The following is a 12,482-nucleotide window of genomic DNA, read 5'->3' as shown; positions in this document are numbered from 1 at the left end:
TCAGATGTTGTGCATTTCTATTAAATCTTTACAATGTGATCAGATGTTGTGCATTTCTATTAAATCTTTACAATGTGATCATGTTGTGCATTTATATTAAATCTTTACAATGTGATCATGTTGTGCATTTATATTAAATCTTTACAATGTGATCAGATGTTACCTGTCATGCAGTTATATTAAACATTTACTATGTGATCAGATGTAACCTGCCATGCAGTTATATAAACCTTTACAGTGTGATCAGTTATTATCTGTAAGGAATTTCTTAAACCATATGTGAGCTTTGTAGATTCCACTTAAAAGGATTTTAGTCTCATGATTTGAAGGAATAAGTGTTGGCAAGTTTGCAAATGAATTCTATCATGGTACCACATAAAAACGAAATAGTTATTGGACTGGCTAAGGTGCACATTTGCTATAAAAAAAGACGAAATCACTGTGTAAATATTGGTAGACATACTTTTAATAATTTTCAATGCTGCTCCATCAACTCCTGACAGGACGAGGTAATTAAATATGCCAGGTTACTTGTCGCGGCCGCTTCATATCGTCTAACCACGAGACGATTGATGGGACAATATAAGACTATCCGAGCGTCGTATGAAGTTTTAACCGTGCTCCTAATTTAAAACATTTACAGCAGTAGCGATATTTGTCATTTCACTAAAGTTATAGTGAACTACAAACAATCTTCTAACCACCGAATGCACTGTGCCATATTAGCAGCGGAAGTCGGTTGACAAAATGCGGAAGAGCGAAGAATTAAAAAGAGGCGTGGCGGAATAAGGTGAATATAAAGGCTAGATGGCTCAAGGCGGAGTCAGCTGTGTCGTCACTTGGCGGCCATCTTAGGTCAGTGCTGCCATAGTGCTGCTCCCTGCTGCTGTGGACGGAAGGTGAGTGACATACGCCAACTAAAATGCTCGTAACTTGCTGAATTCTTGACGGATTACAAACGGTTTGGTTTTTTACAAACGTAACGTGGCTATAATTCTGGATGCTTTAACATGTTTCATGAATTTTTTATTTATTTTTAGTATACGTATTCAGTGTCATAGGTACATCTTTGACGTTTATAACAAACCAATCCGTTTGAAAATCGGTAAAAAATTAAGCAAGTTATGGTCATTTAAAAGTACCTGCATCATTAAAACTCAATGCTACGAGTGAGCGAGCGCCCTGTCCTAAGATGGCCGCCAAAATGCGGACGTTCCACTCAATTGGCCATCAGCGCGGACGAGCCATCTAGCCTTTATATACATATCTATGTCCCCTCTAGCCAGAACAAGCCAACCTCGGACGGTACGCGTACAACAGCGCATGCGTGAAGAAATGTGGAGACGAGAACTCTCCACTATAAACAACATGTTTTTTTTCCCGTCTTTTAATGTATCTATTAAAAGAAAGCTAAGGAGCACACTGTGTTTGATTCATGTTCTTTGCTTTCTTGTTGTTTGTTCTAAACTTGCAATTTATTACAATTTATAATTATTATGTAACTATATATTATACTTTTAAAGCTTTAAGTTTTCATCATGACTATTCAACAGTTCATTATATAACATTGAAGGAGGTAAATCAATATGAATCAAATACAAAACTGCCAGTTCAGTATATCAAACTACTTTATTGTCCATTTATTACACTTTTAACACTAAAATAATTAACAACATTTAATGCAGGTAATGACTACAACAATTTAACATAACACTTAAAATAGCAAAAAAAAAAAGAAGTCAAACTCTTAAAATACTCAGGACTCAAAAACAACACCAACATTGCTCATTGTTCTGGAGATGGTCTTAATTCTGATCATTTAATCTTTGCTTTACAGTTTTATGAAGAACTGCCAAAGCATCCACAGCCAAGCTCATTAAATGTCTATGCATGTTTGCTTTGATTCATCGCTGTGCTGTATGTTAACTTGCACTGTAGTTTTCCATTTTATAAAAACAAAACTGGGAATAAATCACAAAGTGTTTACAAATGTTTCCAGTAACAGTTGTAAGGGACTCCTGTTTATAATCTTTATCGTTGTAATTTTAAAAGTCTGCCTATTTTCAGTAAAGATTATATGAAATATGATATTAACTTATGTGAAGAAATTCGTAATTAAAAGATTTGAAACAGGACTAGTCAAGTGTAATGTGTGGAAACAGTGAGCAGGTCATAATGATATTTCCTTATATGAAACACAATAGAAAAGAATGCCTTTTATTTAAAAGGTTTAAACTGATCAGTTTGCTCTTATAAAAGTGACAATCAACCAAAAGTATTTATGTCAAGAGTTTAAATGTATAAAGATGTATTTCAAGCATGCAATTATTTTCCCATATTATCATCCCACATGGGCAAACCTATGTGACCCACATAGTGAAACTCACATGGGACCCACATATATTGCCCATGTTAAGCCCATGACCAAATGGAACCCATGCTGCCTAGATAGTACCCACGTGGGGCCCACATATCAATATTGGCTGGGTTTTTTCGTGAATGGCCTGTAAATTACGCGAATCAGTGCTGCACTGATGGCCTAGTAGAGTAATCATTTGAACTGCGCAGCCATTTTAAAAAGTGATCAGGAGTTCGGGACCACCGATGACCAAATACAGGCACACACATTACAGCAAAATGACCTGCGACATAATTAATAGACCCAAATATACGCGCTGTTGCATATTCACAATACTGTAATCAGTGGTATATTGGTCCTACAGCTGATCTCGGTTGCACCAAGTACACTCGATCGTAAGAGTAGTTTGCACGTATGCTCTCAAGACTAATAGGCTTGTTTGAGATGAGCAAATTCTTTGTGGGTTCTCCTTATAAACATCTTTATGTAAATGCATTTATTGGTATTTCAGTTGCATCTCTTTAATCCGCGATCATGGATCACCGCTATGTGAAGGGAGGTTTGGCAGCCGGTTTGTAGTTAACATTGTATAAATTATAGTACACATTAACGTTAGCTAAGTGTAGTTTTTGATTCACTTTAGCTATGATTTAAACTAAGGTTATGTACTTGTTGTTTATTTTGTTTGTTATCAGAAATAAACTACTTTAAAACGACTTTATTGTTATTGATTCTTTGCAGAGTTTATTTGCCTTCAGTGAATTATTATTACAGTACCTTTTGTGCAAACAGCAAAGGCTTTCACTCAGCTAATGTGCAAGGCTGAGCCTTTTATGTATATATATATGTATATATATGTATATAAAATTATCCTTTCAGAAAAGGCTCAAAGTTCCCTGTCCTGAACCTAGGGCTGGGAGACATATCGGATAGGATTTTCATGCGCGTCTCATCAGTAAAGCCAGTTCCGTAATTAGTAGTAAATTGCCATCACCTGCTTTCAGATGGAGCGGCATTTACTACACAGAGCCACAGTTCACCAACAACCCAGGCAATATCACATTCATAATCGTCTGTGCCATCTGATATATATCGCAGTCCTACCTGAACCATATAGAAAATGACTACAATGAAGAGTAGAGAGCAGCAACATTTGGAGGGTCTGGATATATTTTTAGATGGAGGAATAATCTAAGATCACTTGCCATGAATTCTTCAACCTCATCATGCATTATAATCCAAGAATACATGAAAATTAAGGTAGTAAAGAGTATTGAAAGGGTGCCAATAATTGTGTCCAGTTTATGTTAGAGAAAATAATTCATTTCATAATGTTATTTCCCCCTCACTTTCAACCCAGACAGCAGACGACTCCGGGCCGGGTCTGCGACAAAGTCGGCTGCTCCAGTTCGGATCCGGCCCGCAGTCATCTGCTGTTTTACTTCTGAAAGGATTTTATTTATACAAGTAACATCCATGAATAAATGTAAGACAATTAGTGACAAAATACTAATGTCAAAATGCACAAAGAACCTAAAGACCGTAAAAGTTATACCTCAATTACAAACCCAAAATTCAAGACACCCACAGTATTGGTCACAGTAATAGGATGTATGAACACCAAATTTTAAACAAATTAATAAAAGTGTAAATCTGAACATACATGTTGCTTACAGTATTAAGGCAGGGTGAATCTGCACTGTATGTAATTATGCACACTTTTAAGTCAGTAAGCTTTAAATACTACATCACTGCATGATCAGGCATTCAGGAGTCAACCCTTGTTCCAGTTCTTTAAAATGGCTTCTGCTGCATCCAATGTGCTCTCTTGCTGTAATGATAAAAAAGACATATTTTTCATTGCAGGGCACTCTCAGAGACATTCACACTTGCACTCACACCCAATTTCAAACTCATGCTGACACAAAAAGATTCATTGGTTAAATCACCTTTATTATATTTCCTGTAAAAACCTGTAGTCAACTCATTCCTTACCTTGATAAAGCACAAACGAATGTACTTCTCAAACTGCTTTATTGACGCTTCCCCCACAAAGGCTGTCACAGGAATCGCAGCCAGTTTCTACAAAAATTAAATTTTTAAGGTAAAATGTCTAAAACCCTTTAACCACGATTTCCATAAAAAAGTATGTTTTTAGAGTACCTTCTCTTTGATCATCCATTTGACAAACTTGTAGTCATATGCTTCATCATCTCCTATATGTGACAAGTCCTTATCTATATTCAACAGGCAAGACAGACACATTTTAGCATGGGAATTATCATGTATCAGTTTGAGTGATCTCATCTGTAAAGGGTTCTGTAAATAATTTTATTAACATACACTACTTCACAGAAGCCACTTACTGAGTGCTGTGACATCCACAACCATAAAGTATCCTCCTTCAGGAACCACCGGAGTCATGCCTGCCTGTTTTAACATAGATGCCATTCGATCTCTTTTCCCTTCCAACTCTGATGCTAAAGAGGAAAAGTAGCAGTCCGGCTTACCCATCAGCTCACAATCCCGAAGAAGACCCTGACCAACCGCCTCCTGTTGGGCGATATACCCAATTATATCATAAGCGTGACAGGAGACGAGCAATATAGAATACAACCATGCAATGACACAGACAAAACTTGCCTGTAACGGGGTTGGACACGTATACAGAGTGCTTTGCATAACGGTCTGTAGGTGTTTGATCAAGTGTTCAGGTCCGATTGACCAACCCAGCTGAAAAAAATCATGTATCTCGATTAATCAAAGGAATCTGCTTTATATTTTACTTGAGTGTTATGGACTTCACCTAAAATAAAAATTGTCATGATGTTGTTATTTTCCATTGAACACAAAATATTTTTCCATAGCTATTTTCTATTCAATAACTGAAAGAAACACAAAAAAATCTACACAATTTTGTCGGTCAATCAAGCGGCAGTTTGCATGGGCTCTCCATAGAGAGGCAGCACAAGCCAGTAAATTTTTCGTCAGTTTCAAGCAACGATTATTTAAACTAAATGAATAAATTAAGATATGAACAAAAACTACACGTTTTGGGGACACACACACATGTTTATGCATGTTGAGCATCTGTTAAGCACCGTCATCACAAACACTTGGGAGCAGACGTGAATGAATTTGTGTCTCACAGTATTGCTTAAAGAGTAACTAAACCCTAAACCAACTTTTTTTAGTTAATGATCTGTAAGAATGATGCTTTATTAGTGCTGTTCATTGATTTTAGTAAGTTTTTTGACATTTGGATATAAAGTGTTTCAATACTACAATATATGGTGTAGAAACGTCTGAGTGCTGCCCTCTTCAGGTTGAACGGTGGCTACTGCAGTTGAATTTTCCTATTGGATGTTGGGTCCAAGAAATGACTCGTGACGTAAGCAGGTTCAAGCTCACCACGCCCTTGTTACGATCTCACCACACACTTAGTTCGTCCCCTCTATCTCCGTTGGGATCTGCCCACATTTCTTGCATTTTTCAAATATTGCAGTGGGTGGAGTCAGGCTCTGACCAGGGGTTTAGTTACTCTTTAAATTGGTTGATGCTGGACAGGGGTTTTCAAGCCGGGACACTGGCACTGCTAAACAGTAATTAAAAAATTATGTTTAAAAATAACTGTTGGAAATATTTTTCAAGATTAATCATTAGAGGGACATTCCACTTTTTTTAAAATATGCTCATTTTCCAGCTCCCCTAGAGTTAAACATTTGATTTTTACCGTTTTGGAATCCATTCAGTTGATCTCCGGGTCTGGCGCTAGCACTTTTAGCATATCTTAGCATAATCCATTGAATCTGATTAGACCATTAGCATCACCCTCAAAAATGACCAAAGAGTTTCGATTTTTTTCCTATTTAAAACGTGACTCTTCTGTAGTTACATCGTGTACTAAGACTGACCGAAAATTAAAAGTTGAGATTTTTAAGGCCGATATGGCTAGGAACTATGCTCTCATTCTGGCATAATAATCAAGGACTTTGCTGCTGTAACATGGCTGCAGCAGGTGTAGTGATATTACGCACTGCCCGAAAATAGTCCCCTTGGTTAGTTTCAATAGCAGGGGACTATTTTCAGGTGCTGCGTAATATCATTGCGCCTACTGCTACTTTAATTTTCTGTCGTTCTTAGTACACAATGTAACTAACAGAAGAGTCAAGTTTTAAATAGGAAAAATATAAAAACTCTATTTTTGAGAGCGATGCTAATAGTCTTATCAGATTCATTGGATTATGCTAAGCTATGCTAAAAGTGGTATGCTATGCAGACCTGGCGATCAGCTGAATGGATTCCAAAACGGTAAAAATCTAATGTTTGACGCTAGGGGAGCTGGAAAATGAGCATATTTTCCAAAAATGTGGAGTGTCCCTTTAAACCGGTAATCGTTACATCTCTACAAAAACTATCAATTGGGAATAAATTGCCTTGTTCAAAGGCACCACAATCAAAACCCCTGCAGTTGTTTTTGGACTAAAGCATATTTTCTCATTTGATTAAACTATTGTTTAGTGACATTAAAGAAGTTATTTCCTGTTATGCTGCAGATATAGAAAGATTTTTGAGGATAAAGTATAATGTTGAATACCTTCCATCCAGTCACACTGAATGTTTTCCCTGCACTGCCAATAGTGATCGTTCTGTCCCACATTCCAGGAAGAGTTGCTGTTCGGAGAAAAAAAACACAAAATTATCAGTAAACCTAAAATCTTTTTCCTGAAAATAAGATGCACTGCTGGAGATACATCACGTACCTATCTTAACATGCTCGTGGCCTTTATATATGAGCCACTCATATACCTCATCACTGAAGCACAGGGTGTCGTGTTTGATACATAGATCAGCAATAGCTTGCAACTCACTCTTACTGAATACCTATGAATTAAAACATTTTATTTTAGTATGTTTAAGTTACATTGAAAAACTACATTTATCAAAAGTGATATTACTTTTCCAATCGGGTTATTGGGCGTGTTGATGATGATGGCTTTGGTTTTAGAGTTGAATTTACTGGCAAGTTCTTCCTGGTCCAGAACCCAGTCTCCACTGCTTATACTGGACGTGGCTGTCGGTTTCTACAGAACGAGCCAATTAAGAGCGATGTTTATTGAAATATGGATATGACTTTGCTAATGAACATATCATACAAAAGTAAACCTATAACCTACCAATCGCAAAGGTATTAAAACTGGTTTAGCCCCTGCCATTTTTACCATGGGAACATAGCAATCAAAGAAAGGTTCGATAATAATAACCTGGATGGAAAAAGAGATATAATGTATGCAAGTTAAGACGTAAAGCAATCGCGTAGTGTACTAACTAAGGTATTACATGCAATTACTCTCTTTTACCTCATCGCCCTCCTCAACCAGAGCCTGCATAGTGCTAAATAAAGACCCGTATCCACCCACTGTCACCAGGATCTCTTTAAACGGGTCGAGCTGACGGTCATACACTTTTCCATATACTTTTGCCAGAGCTTTAACCAGTGTTGGGTGGCCCTGAAACAGATATTAAATGTTAGCACTCTCTCAACTAATTCAGAAGCGATTATGGATGCGCATTGTCTGTGAAGCAAAAAAAGACTTTATTTAGTCAGTGTGTGTATATGACATACAAAGCCACGTGTGTACTGGTTCAGCCTGTCTACCATTGCAGCCTGAGCGAGACCCTCTTTCACATAGGAAGGGGGAGGAATGTCTGGATAACCCTGACCAAGATTAACAATGGAAGGATCTGCTGCAACTGATGTGAAGGCCACCCTAAATAAAACAATGAGACTATGTTAAGATTGTTTCAATTTTTGTCAACGTGAAAAGTGGTACAAAGCCAGCAGCTTACCATACATTCTTGTCCAGACCTTCTATTCTTTTCGTGTTCTTGTGTTTCGTGGATGCCATCTTATACTAAAATGAAAAACAATAACCTAATGGTATGATAAAACAAAAAAGACGAATACAAGACTCAAAACTAATGTTATGCCTATATGAGGTCACGACCATCACGCTAGCACTTACATGACAGGAGGTGAAAGATTTCAATAAACCGGTTTGTAATATGCGAGGGGCAGATCTGCAGATACGAAACGTTGCATTCATGCCTGTAAAAAAGAAAAAAACATGAACATTTATAACAAAAACAATTACTTGTTCATTGCTCACTTTAAAACAGTGTGGTAAGTCTGTGACAGGTCTCAAAGTCGCTGCAGCTCATTGGTTGCAGTATTTTGTGTAAATGTATTTTGTGTTTTGAAGTAGCAGATTCTGCTTGACGCTAAAGGTCTTCTCGGGTCCAAAGAAATGTATCCGACGCGAAATGACCCGAATCACTTTATACCCGAACCCGACGTGCATAAATATTTTTTTAAAGAAAGACATGACCCGAGACAAATCCAAGAAAATTAGACCCGATGGACCCGTGAAGACCTCTACTTGACGCAGACAGCCCGCGCCTCCAAAACAAACCAATGAACGGTACAGTAAAAAAAAAACGACTGTCCTTAAAGTTTTGAGTTCTAGATGCAGATTGTAGTAAATAAAAATGAAATGAGGCCCGTTATAAGCCATATTAATATGATACTTTACGTTTAAAAGATTGGCAGCAAGTATTTTTCGGGAGAAAACAAAAGCTTTGCGAGACGAGTGTGCATACATGAATGTCTGAGTTCCACTCCACCAAAGAGCGTATAACCAAAGAAACTCTGCTTTTCTGGAAACGTTCACTAGGTGGCGCGGTCACCATGTTGGAGTGAAAATGCCAACTGGACGTCAGCACAGATACACAGAATGACAACGAAAGAGAAGTCAAAGTAAAATACAGGAACACAATGTTCGACTATTCACTGCAAAATCTATCAGTGTTAACGTACAAATCAGTACCGGAAACTATGTACTACGGTTTACGGGAATGCGGGAGTTGCTTTTCACTTCTTGTCAGTATACGTTCTTTGGCCGAGCTATTTTCTCACACTCCAATCCAATAGATGGCGGAAAATGCACTATTTACGTTTGGTTAAATTCATCGAAGAAGAAGTTATCTCCGACTTTTGGGTCCGGTGTTTATTTTTTATTGAAGTAAGGATCTGTAAACTTTTCCATCATGGTCGTAAGTTGTGCTGTATGAAGTACTTTTTTTAGTCGAAGCGAAGGCGTTTAAGTTGCATGCTAACTTAAAAATGTCTAAGTCTCTATCGTTTCGGTTTCAGTTGAGCTCCATAATGGAGATAATGACTAAAACAGCTATAGAAGAAATATGTAAAATTGTAGAAAGCGATTTCACGTTACTACGACAAGAACTCTCATTCGTCATGAGTGAAAACAGAGTCCTCAAAGACAAAATGCTTTACGCGGAAAATAAAGGAGAAAGCACGCGCATCACAAAAGAAGTAACAGCTTCCAAAACATATCAGTCGACTTGTGTTCAAACAGAAGGTGAATATTAACTCTAATAATAATAACCTGGTCGGATAATGTTTTACATGTGCACTGTAATTGTAATGTACTGAATGTGCATGCTTCTAGCAGAAGTGAAGCCTTCCGTCCATGGGATATTTGGGAAGGAATGGTGCACCAGTTTGTGGGATCAGAAGATCCAGTCAACAGAAGATGAGCTGACCGATGCTGTTGACACGTGTCCTGAGTCACAATATAAGGTTCCCATTAATTTTCTTCAATTAATGGTTCTTTAAAAAAAATTCACCATGAAACACAAAAGCCATCATAACCGTGAGGAACAAACCTGTGTATTCAAACTTGCAACCTTTTTATGTTAAAATGTATATCTAAAATCTCAGTTAATTGAAATGTAATTAACATAAGTAGCTTTTTATGTAAATTTGCCTAAATATTACAGCACATTGAACCAAACGGCTCCATCCATCCCCTGATTAAAGAGGAGAACAGATCTGAAGAGGACACATATCCAAACTATGAAGGTAAGATGTTATTTTGCATAGATCTGCAAGTAGTTATGGGGTGTAATGTAATGTAATTATGTAGGTTTTTGGTATTAAGAAATTGTTTTTCTTTTCAATACTTCAACAGGTAATGTATCAGAAGGACTTTTAAACTCTTCTGTGTGTGAACCTTCGGCAGACACCAAAAAATATAACCAGCCCTTTGAATCTGATGAAATCCAGGGAACAGCTTTTGATTCTTCAGATGTACACAGCATAAAAAACACAGTTATTGATAACACTGTCGAAAAGTTAATGGCACCCATCGAAGACCCGTTGATATTTGATGATCCCTGTTTACTCGACACATTTTCTGTGGAGCAAAATGTCCCATGTCCATCTGAGACCCAGAAAGATGAAACATTACAGGAACAAATTACATGTGCAGATACTGCAACCACTCCAGAAAATGATAAAGGCAGATTTAAACTACACAACCTGGAAAAAAAGACTGTGAAACCTAAATTAAGTTGCTATGAAGGAAAGATGTTTCTTCGCCCAAATGCCACTAAACACAAAGTTACAAAACACAAGCAGCAGCCTCCAGTTAAGCTTTCAAAGTCGCAACCAAATGAAAGGTATCATTGTGAGATTTGTGGGAGAGGATTCATTAGCAAAACTATCTTAAAAAATCACTCTGTGGTACACACAGGGGAAAGGCCCTATAAATGCAGTTTTTGTGGGAAAGGGTTCTCACAGGGAGGAAATTTACAAATTCATGAACGCGTTCACACAGGAGAAAGACCTTTTAAGTGTGACACCTGTGGAAAAAGTTTCACCAAGAAGTTCTGCCTACAGAATCATGAACGCATCCATAGCGGAGAAAGACCGTTTTCTTGTGACACCTGTGGAATGACCTTCACTCAGAAAACCACCCTGAAAAAACATTTAATCGTCCATAATAAAGCAACAAAGATGAAACAAAATAAATCTAAATAAATCTGTAGCAACACCTTTCTTTTTGTTATTTCCAATTTAAAATTCAGTTGCATATTGTTTTTAATTACAAGTATTTTAGTTTCTTATTCATTCACACTCAAGACAGAAAGCAACCATTGAGACAATATGTAAACATCATCTTTGTAAACATGGTCTTAAGTGTTAAAATTTACGAATGCAGTTTTATTTAGATTAAAACTACATTTGTTAGATACAACTGACCTAGTGGTCTTTATTGGTGGACACATAAAAACTTTTCACACACATTGATGTGTGCCTAGTTTTGTATTGTACTTTTATTTATTTTAATTTTATCTTTTGTGTTATTTGCATGACCATGGAGGCTTCTTGGAAAAATTATTTTTTAGTGGCAAATCAATGAGTGACATAAACTTAATTTTTTTGTTAAATTGACCTGTCAGTTTTATTAATACAGTTATACTAGACAACATTTACTTTAAAAAGTCCATGTGACACCTGAAGATTTATGAACCATTCCCATGCATCCCTTTATTCACATATTATCTGTCCTAAATTGTATTTAAAATTTAAATTTGTACGTCCCAACTTGTAGTATGTAAAAATGAGCATCCATAAAGTTCCCGGGTGTGTGGATCCAACACTCAAATGGCTGATATTACACCCGCCCAAATCTCACCGCAAGAGGGCAGAATTTTGTTGTGATACACTTAATTAACAAATTAAATAGATGATGCATCACTGAATCAGTATATTAAACTGAACTGTAAATATTAAACTAAAAATACTTAAATGCATAAGTGAGTTTTATTTTGAAGTTTGTGATCTGTCGTCCAGGCAACAGTTGTCACTTCTATTTCGCGTAAAGCCACGGTCACACTAGACTAGACTTTGAGCATGCGAGTATTAGTCAGACATTAGGCTTGTTTGAGATGCAGCTTGCCTCGCCTGAAATACAGGCGAGAACAGCCGGCTGCAGTGAGGGGAGGAGTGAAAAAAGTGCAGGCAAGCCGGACGCTTCTTAAATCTCGTTGTGGACTGCAAACGTCAGCAATGGAAGAGATCACGTTCGCGTGATACAAATTCGCAAGTCAGAGTTCACCAAACTTGAACTTTGCTACGGTGCGACCTGATGACTGCATCTAAAAGCTTAGTCAGCTGACTTGTTGCCTCGCTGCCTCATGAGGCAATGGCCGTTTCTCAATGTCAAGGAAGGATCCTCGAAAGCCAGAATAGAGGATG

At 37.3% G+C, this 12,482-nt stretch overlaps 2 protein-coding genes across 4 annotated transcripts; one reads left to right on the top strand and one right to left on the bottom strand.

Moving 5' to 3' along the window:
• Positions 1–1,610: 1,610 nt before the first annotated feature.
• On the bottom strand, positions 1,611–9,124 carry LOC135744787 (kynurenine--oxoglutarate transaminase 3). Of its 2 annotated transcripts, none has more exons than XM_065263123.1 (14): positions 8,953–9,124; positions 8,386–8,468; positions 8,210–8,274; positions 7,986–8,130; positions 7,720–7,869; positions 7,537–7,623; positions 7,318–7,443; positions 7,123–7,243; positions 6,957–7,033; positions 5,003–5,092; positions 4,726–4,912; positions 4,523–4,596; positions 4,355–4,441; positions 1,611–4,190 (listed from the first exon to the last, which is right to left on the bottom strand). In XM_065263123.1, the coding sequence occupies exons 1-14, from the start codon at positions 9,107–9,109 to the stop codon at positions 4,134–4,136; spliced, it is 1,506 nt and encodes a 501-aa protein (XP_065119195.1). In that variant the 5' UTR covers positions 9,110–9,124; the 3' UTR covers positions 1,611–4,133. The 2 variants fall into 2 exon arrangements, with proteins under 2 accessions (XP_065119195.1, XP_065119196.1); XM_065263124.2 differs by having other exon boundaries at positions 9,020–9,093.
• Positions 9,125–9,129: 5 nt separating this feature from the next.
• Positions 9,130–11,622, top strand: LOC135744788 (uncharacterized). Of its 2 annotated transcripts, none has more exons than XM_065263125.2 (4): positions 9,130–9,798; positions 9,889–10,019; positions 10,220–10,301; positions 10,411–11,622. In XM_065263125.2, the coding sequence occupies exons 1-4, from the start codon at positions 9,543–9,545 to the stop codon at positions 11,259–11,261; spliced, it is 1,320 nt and encodes a 439-aa protein (XP_065119197.1). In that variant the 5' UTR covers positions 9,130–9,542; the 3' UTR covers positions 11,262–11,622. The 2 variants fall into 2 exon arrangements, with proteins under 2 accessions (XP_065119197.1, XP_065119198.1); XM_065263126.2 differs by having other exon boundaries at positions 9,892–10,019; positions 10,411–11,621.
• Positions 11,623–12,482: the final 860 nt, after the last annotated feature.

The sequence above is a fragment of the Paramisgurnus dabryanus genome, chromosome 3, assembly GCF_030506205.2.
Source record: "Paramisgurnus dabryanus chromosome 3, PD_genome_1.1, whole genome shotgun sequence".
Classification (NCBI taxonomy): domain Eukaryota; kingdom Metazoa; phylum Chordata; class Actinopteri; order Cypriniformes; family Cobitidae; genus Paramisgurnus; species Paramisgurnus dabryanus.
Note: the sequence above shows the minus strand (reverse complement) of the source record. Positions and strands in the feature narration are given on the sequence as shown.

What these genes read in the sequence shown, in the direction of transcription:
- LOC135744787 (XM_065263123.1), bottom strand. Translation starts at nt 9,109, where the DNA reads ATGGTGACCGCGCCACCTAGTGAACGTTTCCAGAAAAGCAGAGTTTCT. An exon ending in ACCAGTACACACGTGGCTTT is followed by an intron (nt 7,870 to 7,985) that starts GTATGTCATATA and finishes TATCTGTTTCAG; the next exon opens with GGCCACCCAACACTGGTTAA. An exon ending in TCAGTGTGACTGGATGGAAG is followed by an intron (nt 5,093 to 6,956) that starts GTATTCAACATT and finishes GATTTTTTTCAG; the next exon opens with CTGGGTTGGTCAATCGGACC.
- LOC135744788 (XM_065263125.2), top strand. Translation starts at nt 9,543, where the DNA reads ATGTCTAAGTCTCTATCGTTTCGGTTTCAGTTGAGCTCCATAATGGAG. An exon ending in GACTTGTGTTCAAACAGAAG is followed by an intron (nt 9,799 to 9,888) that starts GTGAATATTAAC and finishes GCATGCTTCTAG; the next exon opens with CAGAAGTGAAGCCTTCCGTC. An exon ending in GTCCTGAGTCACAATATAAG is followed by an intron (nt 10,020 to 10,219) that starts GTTCCCATTAAT and finishes TAAATATTACAG; the next exon opens with CACATTGAACCAAACGGCTC.